This window comes from Tupaia chinensis, unplaced genomic scaffold (genome assembly GCF_000334495.1).
Source record: "Tupaia chinensis unplaced genomic scaffold, TupChi_1.0 Scaffold000045_1, whole genome shotgun sequence".
NCBI classification, from domain to species: Eukaryota; Metazoa; Chordata; class Mammalia; order Scandentia; family Tupaiidae; genus Tupaia; species Tupaia belangeri.
In genome coordinates, this window is record NW_006159501.1 from 9567285 (window position 1) to 9589772 (window position 22488).

The 22488-nt window shown below is 45.5% G+C and overlaps 1 protein-coding gene and 1 non-coding gene across 2 annotated transcripts in view; one reads left to right on the plus strand and one right to left on the minus strand.

The window, feature by feature from the left end:
- KIDINS220 (kinase D interacting substrate 220) overlaps positions 1-22488 on the plus strand; it is a 122096-nt gene that overhangs the window by 9879 nt on the left and 89729 nt on the right. The window contains 11 exon segments of the mRNA XM_027773551.1: positions 847-988; positions 3688-3786; positions 5554-5652; positions 8860-8958; positions 9581-9682; positions 12880-12978; positions 13936-14133; positions 15632-15730; positions 19083-19181; positions 20855-20953; positions 22222-22399. Coding sequence (XP_027629352.1) covers positions 881-988; positions 3688-3786; positions 5554-5652; positions 8860-8958; positions 9581-9682; positions 12880-12978; positions 13936-14133; positions 15632-15730; positions 19083-19181; positions 20855-20953; positions 22222-22399 — 1279 coding nt within the window. The 5' untranslated portion in view covers positions 847-880.
- On the minus strand, positions 3053-3182 carry LOC114008658 (small nucleolar RNA SNORA44). Its single transcript, XR_003550175.1, has one exon. It is a non-coding gene; the product is annotated as a small nucleolar RNA SNORA44 (small nucleolar RNA).

Sequence of the window (22488 nt, forward strand, 5' to 3'; positions counted from 1 at the left end):
GGGAAGGTGGGAGCAGCCTGGTGTGGGAATGCCACATCTTACTGGTCAGGGCCAGCTGCTCTGTGGCAGGGGGCTGGCATGTTTGCCGTGACCGCTCAGTGTGTGCTGGCATGTTTGCCGTGACAGCTCAGGCTGCATTCAGCCTTGGCAATGTCAGACAGAGCCTGGGGTTAGGTGTCAGTCCAGATGGTGGTCTCGCTTCAAGCTGGGAGTCGCTTTGGCTCCCCTGTACTCTGTGCCCCAACCCCCTCCGCCTCTGGTAGCTCTGGTCCATTTTTATGGCTGTGTTGTAGACGCTAGGGGAGGCAGAGTGGAAGTGCAGAGATGAGCGAGGGATCCATGACAGTGGCCCAGGTGAGAGGCCGGAGTGGACGCAGACCAGGCAGGGCGCTTTCCCAGCGAGGCGAGTGGGAGAGAGGGCAGGGTGGCTTGTACCAGGGTGGTGGTGATGGAGGGTGGGGAGTGGTCGTGACATACGGCGTGGAGGGAGTGCTGAAAGGACACGCTGGTGGATTGGCTCTGGGGAATAAGAGGGAGAAAGAAGTTACAGGTGATCCCATGGTCGGCCGTGGAGGAATGGCCTTGAGCTGCCCTGTCCGAGATGGCGCAGCGGAGGTGCGGCGGGGCACTCCCTTTTATTTGGGGTGACGATGAGGTGGGTCTGGGGGTGCGTTTAGGGGTCAGATGAGTTGAGGTTGAGTGAGTGTGAGTCTGCTGAACTGTGGGGCCCGTTTTCAGTCTTACCGCCTGAGATAGGCTTGCCCAGGTTTAAGGGTAATATATTTAATAGGAGTGCTTTTTCCTAACCACAAATGATGTATATTATGTCTGATCTACTTTTAACAGGTATCGAAACGGATAACTACAACGCTCTGTGAAAATGTCGGTTCTGATATCACAGAGTGTAATCAATTATGTAGAAGAAGAAAACATTCCCGCTTTGAAAGCTCTTCTTGAAAAATGCAAAGATGTAGATGAGAGGAATGAGGTAAGGGCACGTTTGTAAAATTAAAGTATTTCCCACGTATTCGTTGACTCTACTACGAATGAGGCCCTGTGCCAGGGACAGGGGAAGGAGGGGTTTTCACCCCCAGTGTTACAGACGCTACTTTTATGATTTAGAGTTAAAAGGACTTCAAAGTCTGTGTTTTTGGAGTGCGTTTTAATATGAAATGATTTACTATTGAATTTAAATTTATGATTGACTTTTTCCCCTGATACAGTAATCTACATTCAGCAAGTCCGATTATGGAAATCTAATGTGCTTCTAGGACGCTTGAAGGAGCTTTAAAAGATGCCACCCAAGTTTGTTCAATTATGGCTCAGCCTGAATGTCGGATATAATGTGGCTTTCTCAAGGCCTTTTTGTGGTGTTTTATTTATTAGCATTTTGTTTCTACAACTTCTGATGAAATTTAATTTTTACAGACTTTTGAAAGTTGTTTGGATCACCCCCATTCTTTCTTGTCCTTAAAAGTAGAGTATTTATAACTTTATATTAATGTGTTCTGGTTATCAGTTTCAAAAAGAAGCCTCAGATAGCAGACCCCTTAAATAAAGTAGTGTGGGGAGACCTGCGTCTGGTTGGCGCCGTCGGCTGGCACTGGTCTCCTGCTCCCTGGTCCTGCATTTGTAAGCACGTCGTGGTCTGCGCTCTACTCGGGGAGCGCAGCAGGGCTTGGGGGGTCAGACTCGTAGACTGACTCGTTTAACAGGTAGCAATGTGCACGTCGCTTTTAGAATGGTGTTTATTGTAAAAGTTATAATCAGATGTAATATTTAAAGGATACTTTTTTACCCAGAAAATCTGTTTATGCCTAACACCTCATTCCCTAATGACCCTGGTTAAATGACGTGTGACTACCACATATAATTCAGGATTTATCATTGTATAGGAATGTCATATGATTTACTTTATTATTTTTTTTAATTATCTTTTTTATGAGAGACAGAGGAGAAAATGAGGGAGAGAGAGGGGAGGAGAGGTATTTTTGACAGGGTCTTGCTGTGTTAATCCTCTTCCCCAGGCTCCTAGTGAGCTGGGATCACAGGAGCATGCTCCCATGGCCGGCCTATTCTGTATACCCCCAGAGGGTATATAGGATTAAACATGTGAATGAAACAGCCCTGCTCCCCGCCTCATGGACTTAGAGCCTTTAAGGGTTAGCTTGGTGCCGAGGTGGGAAGAGCAGGAGGGCACGCTGGGCAGGAGCGGCACGGGCCAGGTGGAGAGGGAGGCTGGCCATGTTCCTCATTGCTCAGGGCTCTCGTGGACCATTGCAGGGGTTTGGCTCTTATCCAAAAGAGGAGGGAGAAACACTGTTGGGTTTTAAACAGAAGGATGTCAGAGTGGTGCGTTAAATATCTCGCCTGTGATATTCCCACAAAATGACATGTACGAACTTTTACTGTCCCGGCGTCCAGCTGCCCGGCTGTGTGTCCAGGGCTGAGGGAGCACCAGGCCTATGCTTCTGCGACTCATCCTTAGCATGAAGCCTGGGAAATGGATTTAACTTGCAGGAGCTATGGTTTCCTGAATTAAGGCTTATAAGGGAAGACTTAAACTATACATGTAAATTATATATGTAGCACCTATGTTGTTTTTATTTATTATTTGATTTTTCTCCCACTAGTCCTGTTTTAGATAAAAGGAATGTATGAATAAAACATGTTCACTACTGTATTCTACCTGTAGTGCTAGAGAATTCAGTTCCCATGGGTACCTGAAATTTATGTGCAGTGTGATAATAATTACCTCCGAGATCCTAGTGTCCTACGTGTCCCCCCCCCCTTTTTTTTTTCCCCACTGCCAGAGTCTCTTTTATTGGCCACCCAGAGCTATATTAGCTGTTGCCACCAGGAATTCTGCTTTTCCTTGTGTTCCTTCCTGTGTCTCCCAGCTCTGCAGAGCCGACTCCTAGGAACACAGGCCTCGATCCCAGTGCTTCCAGAGCAAAGGGCCCCATGGCTCTGCAGCCTCCTGCTGGGAGCCGCGCCTGCACAATGGAAGCCCCTGAAGCCCAGCATGAGCGCTCCCAGCCTGGGCCACGGGGTTTATAGGAAAGGCGAGTGGCACTTGCAGGTGCGGTGTGACCCGGGCTGTCAAAGTCCCTCCACGTTGCTCTCGCATGCAGTTGGAGAACTCGTGGCCACCAGCAGCCACAGCCCTTGGAAACATGCTGATGCTTGTTCCCTTTCTAAAAAGATTTATTTATTTCCATTTGTTGTTGTTATTATTATTTTTTAATTTAACCAGAGACAGAGAGGAAGGGAAAGTGAGAAAGCAAGCCACCAGGTCCAGGACTCGAACCACAGTCAGCCATGTGGGAATCCAGTGCCCTTAACCACCACGCCACCTGCCGACCCCCTCCTGCATGTTCTCTTATTGTGAATGAATCCGCAGTGCCAAAAACAGATTACGAACACTGTGGGAAAAACAAATGTTTTTCAGTTTTTCTTTGATAGATTATTAGAAAAGCGAAGCTGAAGGTTCAAAACTGTTTCTTTATTTGAAATCTTTTTAAAGTTGACATAAAATGGTGTGAGAGCTGTTTCTAAATGGAAGAAATACAGTAAATCCAACGAGAGCGTATGGTACCTTCATGACAGTGTAGGCAAGGCATGTCGAGCTAGCTGGTGTGGGGTGACAGCACAGCGCTGATGCGTCCCCTGTCTCGTGTTCTCCAGTGCGGCCAGACTCCTCTGATGCTAGCTGCGGAGCAGGGCAACCTGGAGATAGTGAAAGAATTAATTAAGAATGGAGCTAACTGCAATCTCGAAGATTTGGTATGTATTCAAATAATTTACTCATTTGTCTTCTTCTCCTAAACTTTGCTGTTTTATTTGAAGAAAATAATAGATTAAAAATGGCATTTTCCAATGTATCTCAACTTTACCTAATGTGCTACCTTAGTTCTTTTTTTTTTTTTTTTTTTTAGAGTAATTGATAAATAGGTAAATGAAGGATTTCAGGTCTTTCTGTTGTTTATATGTAGATGGTACTAGTTGAACAGAGAGCACAGACACTTCAATGCCTACGTGAGAAATACCCATGTATGAGTCTGTCATGTCGTTAACTTCCGATACGGTAACTTATTATAGATGGCATTGTGTATGATGATGGCCAAAAAAGATGTCATCTCTTTTGATATCACTTCTAAGGGATAAATTGCTTTTTTATGCTAATGAGTGCCTATGTCAACAGAGGCTGGGGTAAGGGGAGGAGAGGAGTGAGAAGTCTCTCCCTCCCAGGGGCGAAGACTCTGCTGCAGCCCCTTCTCCTCTATTCTCCTTTTGGGATTTTGGGCATGCATGCACATGAGCCTGGTGTGTTTTCAAGCCATTGGGTCCGGGATGCAAACCATGCAGTCAACATGTAGGACCCAGACCCTTAACTGCTATGCCACCTGCTGGCCCCTGTTAAACCACCATTTTAAAAGATTACATTTCCTCTAATTTCCCCAGTTTTCTTGGGATTGCTTTTTTGTTGGTGGTGTTAATTGAATGATCATTTGGATTAAATTACACTCATGAATAAAAGTTAAAATAGGATACTTGTATTCTTTATCTTAAAAGGTAAAGGAGAATAGTTATTTATCACACAGTTTCTGTACTCATCATATAGGATCATTCTAGTTTAATAGCTTTGAATGTACTCTTAAACCTGATCATAGGTCTTTTAATTTCAATTTACAGTGATGGTTGCAGCTACTAGGATTAGCTTTGAGGTTTTGATGGCCATCTTTTCTCTTTTTTAAAAAATGGTATGTGATTAGAAGTCTGGTGAGAAGATTGAACAAGCAATTATAAAACCACTTCTACACCACTGGTAGCGCTACAAGTAGACAGACAAAGTGCTCTAAGAGAGCTGCAGGGACCAGCTAGTGGTGTGGTGGTTAAGGTGGTTATATCCCACATGGCCAACTGCCATGTTGGAGTCCTGGACCCAGCAGCGTGAAGAACACACTGGGCACATGTGTGTTAGTGCCCATAATGCCAGAAGGAGAAAGGGAAGAGAAGGGATTGCAGTGTGGCCATCCCTTCTCGGGCGTGCCTTCTCAGGTGTGCCTTCTTACTTTCTCACTTTTCTCTCTCTCTAGTGAGCACATGCACCCTGTAGCAAATTAAAAAAACAAAAGGCTTCGGGACCAGCAGGTGGCGTAATGGTTACATTGCTGGACTCCCATGTAGCCAACTGTGGTTCAAGTCCTGGACCCGGTGGCTTAAAACTCACGCCTGTGCGTGTGCATGCGTGCCCAAGATCCTGAGAAGAGAATAAAGGTGAAGGGATTGCGGCGTGGCCATCCCCTTGGGGGGTGATTTCTCGCTTTCTGTTGTTCTTTCCGACTAGTGCACGTGTTCTATATTAGAAATATTTCTCTAAAAAAAAAATCTATAGAAAAAGGAGAGATTCAATACTATTTTAGATTAGTTTAGAGTAGGTCAAATCATGTTGATTTGGCAGGATCACTTGGTAATGCGTATTTTATTTTTTCTTACTTTGGAATGTTGTTTTTGGTTTAAAATGGTAACATTTTTGTGTATGCGTTCAAGGATAACTGGACAGCACTTATCTCCGCATCCAAAGAAGGGCATGTACACATTGTGGAAGAGCTGCTTAAATGTGGGGTTAACGTGGAGCACCGTGACATGGTATGTATTTTTCTCATAGCTGAAGTAACAGGCTTTGGTGAAATCTTACATTTTTATGTATTAGGTGATATTATAGTTGTGCTTTTAGGATTGTCATTGAAATGACCCTGAAGAACGTTTTAAAATTTAAGTGTCATAATGAACCTTTTAGAATATTCTTGCTCATAATTTTCAGTTTAGTTCAGAGTTTAAAATTTTAAAATACCGTTTAAAAAATCTCATTACCCTTTCATATGTCAGTTAAGATTTCTGATAAAATTGTTTCTTTTAGATAGAACTTCAAGATGCATGGCAGTCATATAGATATGAAATATTTATTGTATGTATGGGGTCGGCAGGTGGCATGGTTAAGGGCATTGGACTCCTACATGGCTGACTGCAGTTCAAGTCCTGGACCTGGTGGCTTGCTTTCTCTTTCTCTCTCTCTCTCTCATTCTGTCCCTCTCTCGTCAAAGTAAATAAATTAAAGAAATATTTATTGTGAGTTGTTACAATTTTCAGAATAATATTTACAGAGTTTTTTTAAACCTGTAATTCTGTTCAAACCTGAATTATCACTTAGCTCGTATGTGATCTTGGCATCTGGTTGAAGCATAAAGGTGAAGAAAAGGATCATCTCTGGCTTTCTATTTTCAAAAGTTAATTTGAACAATAGAAGAAAGAACAGAAATGACCTCTTTGATGTGCAGAACATGTACTACACAGCTGATGATGCTTTTTGTTTTTTTTTAGAGTTTTTTTTTTTTTTTTGCTATAGGGCACGTGCGCTCGCCAGACAGACAGAGAGAGACAGAGACAGAAAGCGAGAAATCACCCCCAGGGGGGATGGCCACGCCGCAATCCCTTCTCCTCCATTCTCCTCTCGGGATCTTGGGCACGCACGCACACGCGCCTGGCGTGAGTTTTAAGCCACCGGGCCTGGGACGCAAACCACGGTCGACTACGTGGGAGTCCAGCGACATAGCCATTACGCTAACTGCTGGTTCCCGCTGATGATGCTTTTTGAAGTACAGGTGGTCTGAATCTTTAAGAAAGTATGCTCTTCCCTCATCTTGTACTTAATAAATAGTGTATTATCATTTACATGGTGATCTTTCTGCTAGAATCATCTCAAAACTTTATGAAATGGGTGGCATACTTATTTTTATGGGAAGATACAGAGAACCATTTGTATCTTACCTGTTTCAAAAGAGATTTAGCCACAGTGCTATACATGTTTAGGGAGAGCAGATAATGATGTCGGTAACTTTGGCAAGGATGGGCCCTTTATTGGCTCAGGCAGAGGGGAAATGTGGGGAGTCGGAGAGTTCTCAGCCATCGTGCATCACCACAGTGCACCGTGAGAGAAGGTGGTCAGGCAGTGTGTGTGCGAACCTCGTAGCATGCGCTTACCCAAAGCTGGATCTCACAGCCTGGTGCATGCCTGGGCTGTGTGGTGTAGCTTGTTACTGCACTCTGGTGCACGTGGCCCATCACTGTGTGAGATGTCATGTAGTGGTAACGGTATTTTATTGAAGGTACCATACCAGTTTATCAGATGAGTTAATGATACGAGTGCCTGATTTATGCCTGGCTCAGGCACAGACTCATGGGGGCTCAGGAAGAATTCCAGGTATGATATCCAACACCTAAATTCCTTAGTAAGATTTCATACATTGGTCTCTCTCTCTTTGACTTTATTTGTGCTCACCAGAGAATCTGAGAGAATGAGAGAGGGAGAAGGTGAGAAAGCACTCCCCAGGGGGTGACCATGCCTCAGTCTCTTCTCCATTTCTCCCTTCTTTTGGGATTTGGATGGGCACGCATGCACACGTGCCCAGTGAGTTTTTTGAGCCACCAGGTCTGGGACTTGAACTACATGACTGACCATGTGGAATCCAGCTCCCTTCACTACCAGGCCATGGGATGACTTATCTTTGTCTCTTATTGAGTTGCATTAACTAAAGGAAAATTGCTCTGGTAGCTTACTAAGTGGAATGTTATCACGCTGTTAATTCGTACTTGATGACCTCACCACCCCTGAGAATCCTGATCTTGTTGTTTTAGCATTTTCTCTTTGTAGCAAGAGGTAACAATAGTGATCTGGATTTAAAGGACGGGTTTAAGTACAGGCATTGAATATGATTGTTGGAACCCTTCTCTGGATCAAGTTTAGATTCATATGGGGCCAGCAGGTGGCGTCATGCTTATGTTGCTGGGCTGCCGCATAGTTGACTGTGGTTCGAGTCTGCCCCTGGCTGCTTATAACTCATGCTGGGTGCTTGTGCGTGCATGCCCAAAATCCCGAGAAGAGAATGGAAGAGAAGGGATTGCGGCATGGCCATCCACCCTGCAGGGTGATTTCTCACTTTCTCTCCCCATCTCTGACTCTCCAGCAAGAGCATGCGCCCTATAGCAAAGGTGTCTCTCTAAAAAAAAAGTTTAGACTCATATATGGAGGAGACTATCTAGGAACATAGGAAGTTTTCCAAAGGAGAGTTTTTATACAGCCGAAATATGTCAAAGGAGTTTAGACGAGTTCATCATGAATGTTCTACATTTAAAATTTTTTTTTTTTTGGAGAGTTTTTTTCCTATAGGGCACATGCGCTCGCCAGAAAGAGACAGAGAGACAGAAAGTGAGAAATCACCCCCCCAGGGGGGATGGCCATGCCACAATCCTTTCCCTCCATTCTCCTCTTGGGATCTTGGGCACACACGCACATGTTCCCAGCGTGAGTTTAAGCCACCAGGTCCGGGACTTGAACTGCAGTCGACTTCATGGAAGTCCAGCAACATAGCCATTACTGTTGGTCTCCCACATTTTAATTTTTATGGTCTTGTACTTTAGAATAATTATTTCTGGACTTCAGAGATTTAACTGGGACTGGTATTTGGCATGATGGTTAAGGGTGCTGGACTCCCACATGGCCGACTGCAGTTCGAGTCCCAGACATGGCAGTTTGCTCTCTCTCTCTCTCGCTCTCTCTGGTCAAATTAAAATAAATAAATTAAGTTAAATAAAATAATTCTTTTTTCAAAAAGAGATTTAATTTATCTCATATACTATTCTATATTTCTTTGGGGATCTTGGGTATTTAGAACTATTTAGCATTTCCTTCATAAAACAGTAGTGTTAAAAAGATATGTGCAGGAGGGACTTCACTGGGGGCATTTTGGGCTTGGAGGCGACCGCAGGATTGATCCCTGCCCTCTGTGTTTCCCTTAGGGAGGGTGGACCGCTCTGATGTGGGCGTGCTACAAAGGCCGCACTGACGTGGTGGAGCTGCTGCTTTCCCACGGGGCCAACCCCAGCGTCACTGGTCTGGTAAGCGTCACCCAGAGATGCATTGGTCGTGGAAGTGGCGCGTTTTCTCAAGGCTGAGTATACTTGACTTCAGAGTGGATCAAGGTTTTCTAGCTCTTATTAGACATGGTAATATGGAATGTCATTTCAAAAAACAATAATGAGGTTTTTTCCCTCAAGCTGTTTATTTCTTGATTTTTGTCAATGAAAAGGTCTCAGAGCTTAAATGTTAATTGTAACTAAAAAAAAAAAAAAAAGGAGCTTTTGAAATCCTAGTCATCTGGATCTGAATTTCCGTAAATGAAAGAGGCATTTACCAAATAATCACGCCATTTTCTAAACATTTTGTTATGTATATTTGCACCCCTTTTATTTCACACTTATCTTATTAATCATGCCTGTTGGCTAATCACACACATGTGTTAAATCTACAGAGACATATGTCCATAATAAATGTTTAAGGTCAAGGTGTCTTAGTTGTCGATTATGTTTCGTGAGTATTCTGTGTGTTTCAGAAATAGAGAATGGTTTGTTCCCTTCGATGTTTGCTTTACTTAGCAGTTGTGTTGTGAATATCCACTAAGAGCTTTTCTCTCTCTCCCCCTGCACTCTGCCTCCTCCTCTCCCACCCCGTCCCTCCCAGCAGTACAGCGTTTACCCCATCATCTGGGCAGCCGGGAGGGGCCACGCGGACATCGTGCATCTCCTCTTGCAAAATGGGGCTAAGGTCAACTGCTCCGATAAGGTAGGCCGCAGGGCTTTCCAGGTTCTGGTTCAGGGCACCTCTGCTCGTGTGTCGCAGTCAAGCATTTCGTGTGAGCTCATGCGGCTCGTTTAATTGCCTGACTGTTTACTATGCTGATGCATTTTACATGGCTATGTATCTCATACACGGATCCCTTGTACGTGCTGTGTACTTACTGTGCTTCCGATGATTTTTATGTCACGTTCATCATTTAGGCAGGGATCCTGGATTCCCTGTCTTCATGGTTTGAAGATTTCTGTTGTAACTCTTCTGCCTATCATCATTCGTATTTGCTCTCTCTGTATCATTGAGAGAATCATCTTTTTTTTCTGAGAGTTTTTTTGCTATAGGGCCCGTGTGCTCGCCAGAAAGATAGAGAGAGACAGAGAGATAGAAAGTGAGAAATCACCCCCCAGAGGGGATGGCCATGCCATAATCTCTTCTCCGTTCTCCTCTCAGGATTTTGGGCAGGCGCACACACATGCTTGGTGTGAGTTTCAGGCTGCTGGGTCTGGGACTTGAACCGCAGTTTGCCATATGGGAGTCACTGATGTAACTGTTATGCCGTCTGCAGGTCTCAAAGAGAATGATCGCTTTAAAATTCAAGTTTGATTCTCTCTCTTGTGCTTAAAATCCTACTGACCATCCCTCGTGTGAATGATTAATTTAGGCCTTGTCTTTCTCCTGCTAACTGTATCCCAAACTGCCTTGCACGCTGGCCTCCGAGTACGATCAGGCTCCTGAGCTCAGGCTCTTTCACGGTGTGCCGCGCCCTCAGTGCCTCCGGACTGCCGTAGCTTCTGCTTCCCCTCAGCTGCTTTCTCCCCCACCACCCCCACCCCCGCACCCCAAGCTGCTTGGTCCCCCCCCCCCCACCCCCCCGAAAGCCCGTCAGAAAGCCATTGTGGTTATCTTTTTTATCCTTAACCATCGCCCCAGTAGTGCTTAGGCAGGGATCTACGGATTTCATTCTTCCTTTTGGAGAGCTTGGAGATGCTGTCACTGGGTCAGGGTTCCCAGCTTGGCCTCAGCCTGCTTTTCTTTCTAGGCTCACTTCCTGTAGGACCGTTGCAAATATTTGAATTACAACATGGCACTTAAAATACTGGCTGCCCGAGGGTTGAGGTTTACCTAAATGGATCCAGTGCTGCCCGTGTATTTGATTTGGCAGTTTAATATCAGGGAGAAACCTTTGTTTTCTCTTCTGGCCTATAGAAAAATGTCAGTATTTAGCCTTGCGTTCAGGGCCTCCCCCCAGAGTCGGGTCCTGTGCTACCTAATCTGTCACTCTTTAGCATTTTGAGGAAATGTGTACTCCCTTCCGTGTGCAGTGCCTGTACCTGGACTTACCACAGGAGTTAAGAAAAGGAGGGAGACGTGACCTCTGTTCAGAGAAGCGAGAGACATGTGGGACATGAACAGTGCACAGGCAAAGGACAAGGGGCTTAGGAGTGTGAAGGTGGAGAGCCACTGGGCTAGGAAGACTTGACAGAAGAGCTGAGTCTTCCTCTGGACCTCAAAGTGAGGGTAGAGCTACATCTGTGGACAGTACGAGAGGCAGTTCTAGGCATTGGGGGCCACGAGAGCAAAGAACCCCCGAGTGCGAGTCCGTGCTGTGAGTTTGTCTGGACAGACACATGTGGGCAGAGCTGAGCTGAGCCATGAGGACAGGTGAAGGGGTGGGGGGCAGCTGTGGCCCTTTATGGAGCTGCCATCAGGTTGGCCTGACCTTCCTGGCAGGAGAGTAGACATCTATCCCGTAGACACTACAAAATCAGTGGGGGGTTGAGTTGTAGGTAAGCACAAAGTGGTATGTTAGAAAAATCGACTTCCAGGAGTGTCCTGTGGGATGGATTGTGGGGTGGATTGAGACGTGAGATCCTTACTGCTGCCAAGTAGCAAGGTTTCTGTAGGAACTACCTTTCAGAGAAGGGAAACGAGGTAGGTTTTAGGTGGGTTGACTCTGAAGTGTTGGAGCAGCTGTGGCTAAGGGTATCCCACTCGATAATGGACGTGGAGATTCGGGGTGCTGGTGGTGAAGGCCTCGCATGGAGGTGATGCTTAAAATGCCGCGAAGACAGATGGAGAATGAGATCAGTGCTGACGGACCGCGATGAGCACAGGGCTCGTTGTGGCGAGTGTCTTGAGGTAGAAGAACATGACTGGTGATGTCAAAGGCCAAAGGTGACAAATTAATTGAAAGTTTAGAAATACTGCAGAGCTTTGGGGAAGGAAAGAATGAGCTGAGTAAAAGCTCTGCAGATCTGGATTCAGGTGACTGTTGGTCATAGAAACTTTGTGATGTTTGTAGCAGAAGCGGTTTCAAGGTGGTTTCTTAAGGAATTAACCACTTGGCATTATCTTGAATTGGAAAGGAAGGATGGTGATGGCTATCTTAAAAGGGTAGTTTGCTGGAAAAACTTGTTAGGATAGGAAAGACTTCAACTCAGAAGGACTGAAATTGGAGACCTAACGGAAGATGGGGTAAGAGGAGACTGAGGGTGTGGGAGGGGTTATTGAGGCTCAGGTTGCCATGCACAGAGGCTGGCTTAAGATAATGGTCAAAAGCCCAGACTTGTTATCTTAAGGATCATGTGCGTCATCCAGTATAAGGTTAGTTAGAACTGCTGACACTGATTGTTACTATTTTTTGCCAATGACTGTTGGACTTTACATTTTATTTTGTAGGTTATGGGAAGCAGTGAAAGCTTATTGAAAATTGAGGTTGTATGACTTTTTGATAGTAAAATTGTTACTGCTTATAAAAGTTAAAAGTTGGTTAAGAGACATTTCATGCAATGGTGAATCATCTATTCAAGAGAGAAAATGTGAGAAGTCACATGTACCTAGGATTAAAATTGCGTTTGGTGTATACAGTTACTTAAGTCAGTTTATGGGGCCAGCAGGTGGTGTGGAGGTTAAGGCAGCTGATCCTACATGATCAGCTTCATGGTTCTAGTCCTGAATCTGGTGGCTTAAAAATCATGCCAGGTATGTATGTATTTGTGCCCCAAATCCTGAGAATAGAATGGAGGAGAAAGGATTGTGGCATGGCCATCATCCCCTGTTCTCACTTTCCCTCTCCCTGCTTTCTCTTTGGGCAGTGCACACATAACAAACTTAAAAAAAAACAAATTCATGCTGAGAGCTTTTGTATGCCCATGGTAGTGATTTTCAATTTATTGTTTGTTTTTCAGTATGGAACCACCCCTTTAGTTTGGGCTGCACGAAAGGGGCACTTGGAATGTGTAAGACATTTACTGGCCATGGGAGCTGATGTTGATCAGGAAGGAGCTGTAAGTATCTTCTGTATTTTAATGTTTGATAATAGAACGTTTTTGCTTTAAGAGAGAGAGTATTTTCCCTTGGTATATGCCTAGAATTTCTCTCCAGTTCTTACAAGGTATTAACTGAGGAAAACAGTGTTTCCTATTTCCCTGATAAGTTACATTAAATTATGTATGTGCATGCTTGTGAGCCTCTATTACCAATGCACGTTGGTTTGGGAAGGCTAAAACTGAAAGAGCATTAGTGTGATATTACAGTGTATGTATTTTGGCTCTCGGCTCACTTTTCTTGAAACAGTCTGTAGCTAATAGTTCATTATTTTACCTCAGTTTTTCCTATGGGTTTTATTATAAAGAATTCTTTGTTTGAAGTTTGATTTACCTTACTTAGATTGTTTAATTTAGCATGTGTCTAATTTTGAGTCATCCTGCCAATTGTTTTATACCTCATTACCTTAGCAAGAGAGTTGGTTGGTGTGCATTCAAGTTGTGGTTATCCTTTGAAGAGCTGAATAACATCAGTTAATGATTTAATCTTAATGACTTAAGAGAATCTTAATCTTAGTGACTCAAGACAATCAGTTTTATCTTCAAAAACTGAAAATATGCCTCTCGGTCATTTTTGGTATGTGTCTGGTTGTTTATATTGACATTTTATTATTAGAAATGGCTGTTTTTTAAAAAACAATTAATTATTTTATTAATTGTTATTATTATTTTTTTGAACTTGCTGTAGTTATCACTGAGAGACAGAGAGGGAAAGTGAGAAAGCAAGCCGCCAGGTCTGGGACTGGAACTGTGGTTGGCCATGTTTGAGTCCAGCGCCTCAAAACACCACGTCATCTTCTGGCCCAGGAATAACTGTTAATAATTGACCACTTATTTGAAGACATTACTTTCCTGATTATGGTGTGATTCATGTTTTCTAGAATATACTAATTTGGGGGGACTCTTTTTCTTCTTTAGAATTCAATGACTGCCCTTATTGTGGCAGTAAAAGGAGGCTACACACAGTCAGTCAAAGAAATCCTGAAGAGGAATCCAAATGTAAACTTAACAGATAAAGACGGAAACACAGCTTTGATGATCGCATCGAAAGAGGGACATACAGAGATTGTACAGGACCTGCTCGATGCTGGGACATATGTGAACATACCCGACAGAGTAGGTCACCGATTCCAGATTTGTCTTCCGGGGGAGGCGGATCTGAAGCACTCTGTGCCACGGCCCCATCAGCTGCAGCCACGTTAGCTTCTTCCCCTATCTCGAGCACACCAGTCTCCCTAGGGGCTGCTGGGCCAGCTGTGTTCTCAGTCTGGAATGCTGTCTTCATGTGGTGGCCCTCCGTGTCATTCCCACCTCAGTTCCAGTGTTACCCGCTGGGAAAGTCTTCTCTAACGTCCTGATCGAAATAGCTCCCAGTCACATCCTAGTACGCGTTGTGATTTGGTTGCACAGCGTTTGTGTGACTTTTTGCTTTTTGTATGTTGTATTTCTCTGCCCTACTGTGAATCCTTCCACAGCTGGGACCATTGGTTGCCCAGTGCCTAGATGATGCAGGGCCCGTAGTAAACAGTGAAATATTTGTTACCTTTTATTGATCGACTAGTCTACACTCCTGTTAACAGTCTCCACTAGAGCGTGTCTGCCTTGGGTTTATTTCTGCTTTCAATGTGGTAGTTAAGATACTGTAGGTGCTGAGGTTAATAACCCTTGGGGCCTGCCTCTTGATTGATAGCACATGGGGCCCACTTGGGGCTGAGCCTCAGCTCGTGGGCGTTTCTTTCCCCAAAGGCTTCAAGTGTTTTGGTTCTTTCTAAGCTTTTGCTGTAGGATGCATGTGTTCGTCAGAGAGAGGCAGAGAGAGGGAAAGGAGGAATCACTCCCCTGGGGAATGGCCATGTCACAGTCAGGCCTCTTTGCCACTCTTGGGATTTGGGGCACACATACACACACACTGGCACGGGTGTCAAGCCTCCAGGTCTGAGACTTGAACCATGAAGCTGGCAATGTGGGATTCAGCACCATAACCTCTACACTACCTGCTGGTTCAATTAATTTTTAATTTGGCAGTAAATAAAATATTTATGTCTATTGCCAGAATAGCCATTTCTATGATCTGAAGTGGTGGGAAGATATAGTTTAAAACGATTGTGGCTTGCTGAGTATAATTTTGAAGAGATGTCTAATGACTCAGTGAGCTTTGCCTAAGTCTTACCCTGGGGAATGCATCAGTCTTAAGCATTACTGACCTGCATGTGGCAAACTGACTAGCTATTCGGGGTGCTGGTTTGGGAACCCTCCTTCTCCCTTAATTAGATGTGGCTGTGGACCCACTGATGGCTTTAGCTTCATAATATCCTGTTTTAGAATCTAAAGGTTTTGTCATAGTGCATTGTTTTAAGGGATTTTTGTCTTTTTAAATATTTGTCATGGAATCGTAGTCTTCATTTTGAGACATACAGTCATCTGTCCCTTATTGTGAGGACTATTGACGTCAGGTATTAACATTAGTAATTTATAAGTTTTTTCTAATTTAGAGATAGACTCTATTTTTTAAGAAATTTTTAGAAAAAAGCTCATTATACTAATAAGTGATTTACCTTAACTTTAAAATAGTATATTCTTGTTCTCCTTTGTTGACCGTGTTTTACCTTTTCAGAGTGGGGACACCGTGTTGATCGGTGCTGTCAGAGGTGGTCATGTGGAAATCGTTCGAGCCCTTCTCCAGAAGTATGCAGACATAGACATTAGAGGCCAGGTGCGTGCTCTCTGCACAGCTATCGTCTTCGAGCACGCGGGTGGATATGTGAATTAGTTATTCTTTCAACTCTGCTATGGAAATAAACTCGTAGCCCCAGTAAAGGTGACCCTTTCTCAGCATGGTTTTGAACTGCACAGATCCACTTCAATGTGGATTTTTTTTTTTCAATAAATGCTGTGAAAGACAAAAGATTTATAGACTCTGAAGAGAAGTCAGAGTATCAGTAAATGCTGGGCATCTATTTTTTCCTCTTCCCTATGATTCTCTTTTCTCTAGTTTATTTTATTATAAAAATACAGCATGTCCAATACATAAAATGTATAAAATATGTGTTAATTGACTGTTTATGTTGTCAATAAGGTGTCCGATCCACACAAGGTGATTAGTTGTTAAGTTTTGGAAGAATCAAAAGTTATGTATGAATTTTCAATTGGGCGGGAGATTGGCACCCTAACCAATGCGTTGTTCATAGATCAATGGAATGTTTAATGGATTTGTAAAATGATATGTCACTGTGGTGACTGTAAAATTTCTGTGCTAATGCCAAGGTAAAGTTAGATAGAAAACTGAACAGAATCCCATGTTTTTAAGATACACCTCTCTTGCCCACATCTAAGTATATTCCTTCTGGAGTGAGTCGTCTGCGTACTGAGACAGGTGGTGGCACTTGGCACGTCTGGCTCGTACTCATTTTCTTCAGTGTTTCCCTGGTTTGCCTTCTTTATCCGCGGGCTGCACGTCCATTCTCGTCTTACCCCCGCCCCCATCCTGCCTGCCTCTCCAAGAACCGGGTAACAGTGCCTGTGGGCTTGGCTTAGTGCAGTCCCCGCTCACAGAGCTGCAGTTACTACCTTTAGAGGAAAGCCTCATCCAAAGTTGGGAGTTTCTGTAACAACCCAGGAGCTCTCGGTAGCCCATTTCCGTGTTGGACAGCTTATACTTCTGCTGTTTTTCCTGTACTTATTGAAAAGTTTCTAGAATCCAGATTCGTTTTCCAATCAAACTAATAAACATACCAAATGCCATGAACGGCATGGGAGAATTACATGGGACCTTTGCCTGTAAGAAATACGTATTTTAATTTGGAAGGGTTTAGCTTGCTTATGCTTCTTTTTAATGTGTTTACATACATGTAGAAAGCAAAAACCACAAGATGGTGTATGATTGGTTGCTTAGTGAAGGTTTAGATACTAGCGTGTTGAGGCCTGGGCTTAGTGGAGTAAGGAGGAAGGTGCCTCTATGCCATGGCTGAGGCCACAGGAGAGGCCTCGGTGCAGGTCTCTGCTCTGTCTGGACAGCCCGGCGTCATGGCAGGTGCCTGTAGTCTTAGCTAACTGGGAGGCTGGGGCAGGAGGATTGTGCTTATCGAAAATTCCAGTCTCTCTATCCCTGCCCCTTCTGTGCATGCTCTCTCTCTCTCTAATATAGAAACAAAAAGAGTCCTTAGGTGGGAAAGAGGGTAGTAAGGGAGAAGGCTTTTGGTAGAAGGTAGAATTTGAGCCAGGTTTGGAGATGGGTTGGATTTAGGGATGTAAAGAAAAGGAAGCTGGGTATTTTAGGCCAGGACAGTGTGGCGATGGTGAGGAAACAGGCCAGTGAAGACTGAATCGTGTAGCTGATGAATAAACCGGTTTAGCAGTAGGGTCGGGGCTTAGGGGGTGGGAAATCGAAAAGCAAAAAGGGAAGTAGGGCCCGAGAGGCCAGAGCTCCCTGCTGAGAAAGCTGGGCAGCTTGTGTGCGTTTTTTAGAAGGGAACCTCTATTAGGGACACTTTTGTAGAAGAAGCTTAAAGTCACTTACTCTCTTTTGGGCTGAAATCATATTTTCACTAAAGATGGTTTCTATTGGGTTGTCGGAAAAGTCAGGATGCACTGTTGTAGAAAAACACAGAAAACTACATCATGGCTTTTCCAGCTATCCAGTATTTTACCTGACGGCATTGTGTCTGTCAACTCTGTTTTTCTATGCTTTCATCAGTTTTTTATTCTCTATTTTTGCTTTAAGATCAGTGTGGGTTGATTTTTGGTGTTTGAGCTTGATAGTTTTTTTTTTTTTTTTCTTTTAAGAGGTGGTTGCCTTACGGTGCATGTGCTTACCAGGGAGAGAGAGAGTGAGACAGAGACGGTGAGAGGGAAAGTGAGACATCACCCCCCAGGGGGGATGGCCACACTGCAGTCCCTTCTCCTCCATTCTCCCCCCAGGATCCGAGGCACGCACGCACATGTGTCCATTGTGATTTTTAAGCCACCAGGTCTGGGACTCAAACCACAGTTGGCCATGTGGGAGTCCAGCAACGTAACTGCTATGCCACCTGCTCTCCCCGAGCTTGATAGAATTTTAAAGGATCTAATGAAAAAGGTGCAGGGACCAGCAGTGAGCATAACGGCTATATGACTGGACTTCCATGTAGTCAACGTGGTTCGAGTCCCGGACCCGGTGACTTAAACTCATGCTGGGTGCGTGCCCAAGATCCCGAGAGGAGAATGGAGAAGGGATTGCGGCGTGGCCATCCCCCCTGGGGGGTGATTTCTCGCTTCTGTCTCTCTGTCTCTCTCTTTCTTTTTGGCAAGCACACATGCCCTATAGCAAAAACCTCTAAGAAAACAAAACAAAACAAAACAAAAAAACAAGGGTGCAGTCTGGGCGGAGATTAAGAAAGCTATAACTGGTAAATGCCTCATGGTTTTTTTTTTGTTTTGGAGAGGTTTTCGTTATAGGGCTCGTGCGCTCGCCAGACAGACAGAGAGGGAGACATAGAGACAGAAAGCGAGAAATCACCCCGCAGGGGGAATGGTCACGCCGCACTCCCTTCTGCTCCAGTCTCCTCTCGGGATCTTGGGCACACACGCACACGCGCCCGGTGTGAGTTTTAAGCCACCGGGTCTGGGACGCGAACCGCGGGAGTCCAGCGACATAGCCATTACGCTAACTGCTGGTTCCCAATGCCTAATGTTTTTGAAGTACATTCCTAAGCATTATCATTTGATGAGTTTAGCAGATACCTTTATTCCATATTGCACATGAAAATCTACGGGTCAGACCTGTCCCGGTTCCTGAGCTCGCATGGTGATGACTTCTAAACCAATGCATATTACTGAGGTGGGTTTTCATTCTGTAAGTGTAGTCTGCTTCGCTAATGTGGGATTGCTACTTTGAAAACCAAGTACTATTAAATATTCTTAGGCTTCTTTCATAATGAATTTCTTAAGAGTAAATCCAAGATAGCGTAACGATTGATATTATTTCCCACCATGCTGTTGTCGGAATGCTTCTTGGCAGGAGTGTTAATGTTTTGTTTACAAGTAAGTTTTTAATAGCATACCAAGTGATTGTTGACTTATTTCCTTAGGATAATAAAACTGCTTTGTATTGGGCGGTTGAGAAAGGAAATGCAACCATGGTGAGAGATATCTTACAGTGCAATCCCGACACGGAAATATGCACAAAGGTAGGACAGCCTTCCAGCAGCCCTTCTATCCTGTTAATGACACCTCGCGCTGGGTGTTCCTACTGCTTATCTTGTCAGTAGTCTTTGTCTAACGTTAGAGTTGTGTTGATTTTACCGGCAACGTTCTGTATTGAATTGAGTAATTTGAAGTATTGCCGGAGTTGTGTTTATAGCAACATATAGCGTATAAATGGTTACTTCAGTGAGACACTTTCCAGGAAGTGCCACGGCAGCTGTTCATGAGCTGTGGGCAGGTCTCTCCCGCATTCTCCGTGTTCCTGTCTGCTGTGCACAACCTGCTTCCTTGTAAAGACCCTTGTGAGCCCTTGTTTCCCCAGCCCAGCCGCCCTAGCCTGTGTTTCTCAAATTGTATGAGAAATACAAAACTAAGCCTTTGAGGATGGCATAGTCTTCTGTGGAATAGTTTTCTGTGCGGAAAATAAGTTCGTAATTCTGCATTGAAATGGCAGGATTTGTTGGTAAGTGAAGTACAAATTTTGGAGTTGCCCCTGAGGCCGTCTGACTTCGTCCACTGGAGCGCCGGTCTGCGCGTCCCTGGGTCGGTAGTGGCACCTCCAGGGCTCTGGACAGAACGTTTCCAGGGAGAGCTGTCGGTCTGCTGGCTCTTCGGGCTCCCTTTTTCTTTTTCTTTTTCTCTCCGACCCCTGTGTCAGCCAGCTGTGCTATGACTGCCTGTGGCTCTGAGCAGGTTTTGCTTTCTCTGACTCAGGGCCAAATTGTGGGCTCTTCGTTTCCTTTCATTTGATTTATTTTTAAGAGATTTTTGCCTTAGCGTGCTCACTAGAGACACACACACACACACGCACACACACAGACAGTGAGAGGGCCTGACCACTCTGTAGTCCCTTGGGCACGCATGCATGTGAGTCCAGTGTGACTAGGCCCGGGCCTTGAACCACAGTTGGCTTTGTGGGAGTCCAGTGATGTAACTGCTATGCCATCTGCTGGCCTCAACCCTCATTTGATTTTGAAAGCAATTGTGAACTTTTTTTTAGAATTATTTTTATTTTATTTATTATTATTATTTTAAAATTTTGACCAGAGAGAGACAGGGAGAAAAGGGAAGTGAGAAAGCAGGCCACAGGTCCAGGACTTGAATCGTGGTCAGTATGTGGGAGTCTAGTGCCTGAACCTCCACGCCACCTGCTGGCCCCGCAATGTGAACTCTTGGGGTTTTCCCCGAAGGAACACTGCTCTCCAGTGGCTTCCCTGTGATACACGAGTCCTTGGGCTCACAGAGAGCTGGAGCAATGCTGGCATACATTTCTGAAAGACTCTGAGACAGCGGCCTGCCTGGACTGACAGGCGGGGCTGTGGGTCGGTTGGTGGGGAGTTGGGAAGACAGGCAGTGGGCTCTGGAGGGGCTGCCCCGAGGCTGGCGGTGAGCCCGGGGATGGGCAGGCGCAGTCGCCATGGACGGGTGCAGTTCATGAGCAGGTGGGGCATGTCCTGCTCCCAGCTACCTGGTGGTATTCTGCTGCAGCCGAGTGCTTGTGAAAGGAAAAGCACTTTTTGTGTAAGTTTTAAAGCTCTGTTTCTTGAGAACATATTAAGTAGTGTTCCTAGGGCTGGATATTTCTTGACCTGTGCATCGCATGCTCTAAACACTCAGAAGTAAAGCGGTTGACCTGGCACACCTTACCTGCCCACAGGATGGTGAGACGCCGCTGATAAAGGCTACCAAGATGAGGAACATCGAAGTGGTCGAGCTGCTGCTCGATAAAGGAGCCAAGGTGTCTGCTGTGGATAAGGTGAACTTCTGTGCAACGAGGAGCTGCTGGAAGGCCTTGGGAGAGTGGCCTGTGTACCAGGCAGACTTACTGGGGATCCGATTTTACTTTGTGCAGGGAGAGAGCATGCGCTGGGCTCCGGGGGTTTCGCTCTTCCTCCACGGGTGGTCTGAGGACTGGGTAGGCCCGCTGTGCTGCCATCGAGGCTCTGCTGGGTTTTCTCCCACGGCCCGTGGTCATGGGGAGTGGCCATGGACCACTGCACAGGCGGCCGTGATCAGGGAGCAGGTGACAGAAGGGAAGACTGGCAAGGGTGAGGCTGGCCCTGTACACAGTGGCCAGGTGCTGTGCCGAGGGCGCCGAGGCCCCTGGGGCCGACTGTGGTTCTAATCCCAGCCTGGCTACTGCACACGGAACGCAAAGGATGGAGAAAAGAGAAAGATTGTGGCATGACCAGGCCTATGAGGGGGGCGTCCTTTTTCCTTCTTGCTGGCATGCACTCATGCCCTCTGGCATTGGAAAAAAGAGAACATAGACTCTCAAAGCAGACTGGCATTAATACTCATGAACAGGAGGTAAAATATTCGAACTGCCGTCTGCCATGTGGGAGTCCAGTGATGTAACTGCTATGCCATCTGCTGTCCCGAATCAATATGTTTTTATTTTACCAAATAGCAACATTATTTTTAAAAAACAAACCAAAAAACAACCCTCCCATTTATATAAAATTAAATTTCTTTTCAGTATTTTCTTTAGGGCATGTGCACTTGCCTGAGAGAGACAGAGAAACAGGGGGAGAGGGGAAGGGAGAGAGTAGCCCCAGTGGAGTGAGCTCACACTGCACTCCCTCATCTGTTCCTCCATCCCATCGAGATTTTGGGCCCACAGGCATAGGTACCAGCCGGCGTCTCCACTCCCGTCAGAGGGGATGCTGCCAAGTTTTCTGGACAGATGCAGGAGAGAGCCTTGACGTAGCAGAAAAGTGAGCTGGCAAGGGCTGTTAACACCTCTGGCCGGCAAGAGTCTGGACAGAGACACTAATGACATGGACCCATAGCCAGGGGGAGGTGTCAGGAGCACCGCCATGTCTCCCCCTGAGCTGAGGGAAGGGGCCGGGGGCCCTTCGCTCTCGGCCATGGGAGAACGTATCTGAGAAGATGGGGGTGAGGAGCTAGAAAGAGGAATTGTGGGGGAGGCAGAGGTAAAATCCACATTATGTCTCTACTGTGTGAAAACAGAAGTCCAGGCTAGCTGTCTGCCCCATTCTGAAGCTGTCCTGTGTCTTACAGAAGGGAGACACTCCCCTGCACATCGCTATCCGCGGCCGGAGTCGGAGGCTGGCAGAGCTGCTCCTGAGGAACCCCAAGGACGGACGCCTGCTCTATAGGCCCAACAAGGCCGGCGAGACGCCGTACAACATCGACTGCGGCCACCAGAAGAGCATCCTGACGCAGATATTCGGAGCCAGTGAGTGGGGGGCCCTGCTCCTGGCGGAGCTCTTCTGTAACGCTGTGTCGTAAATAGACCTGAAAGAGACCACTTTAAGCACGTTTGCT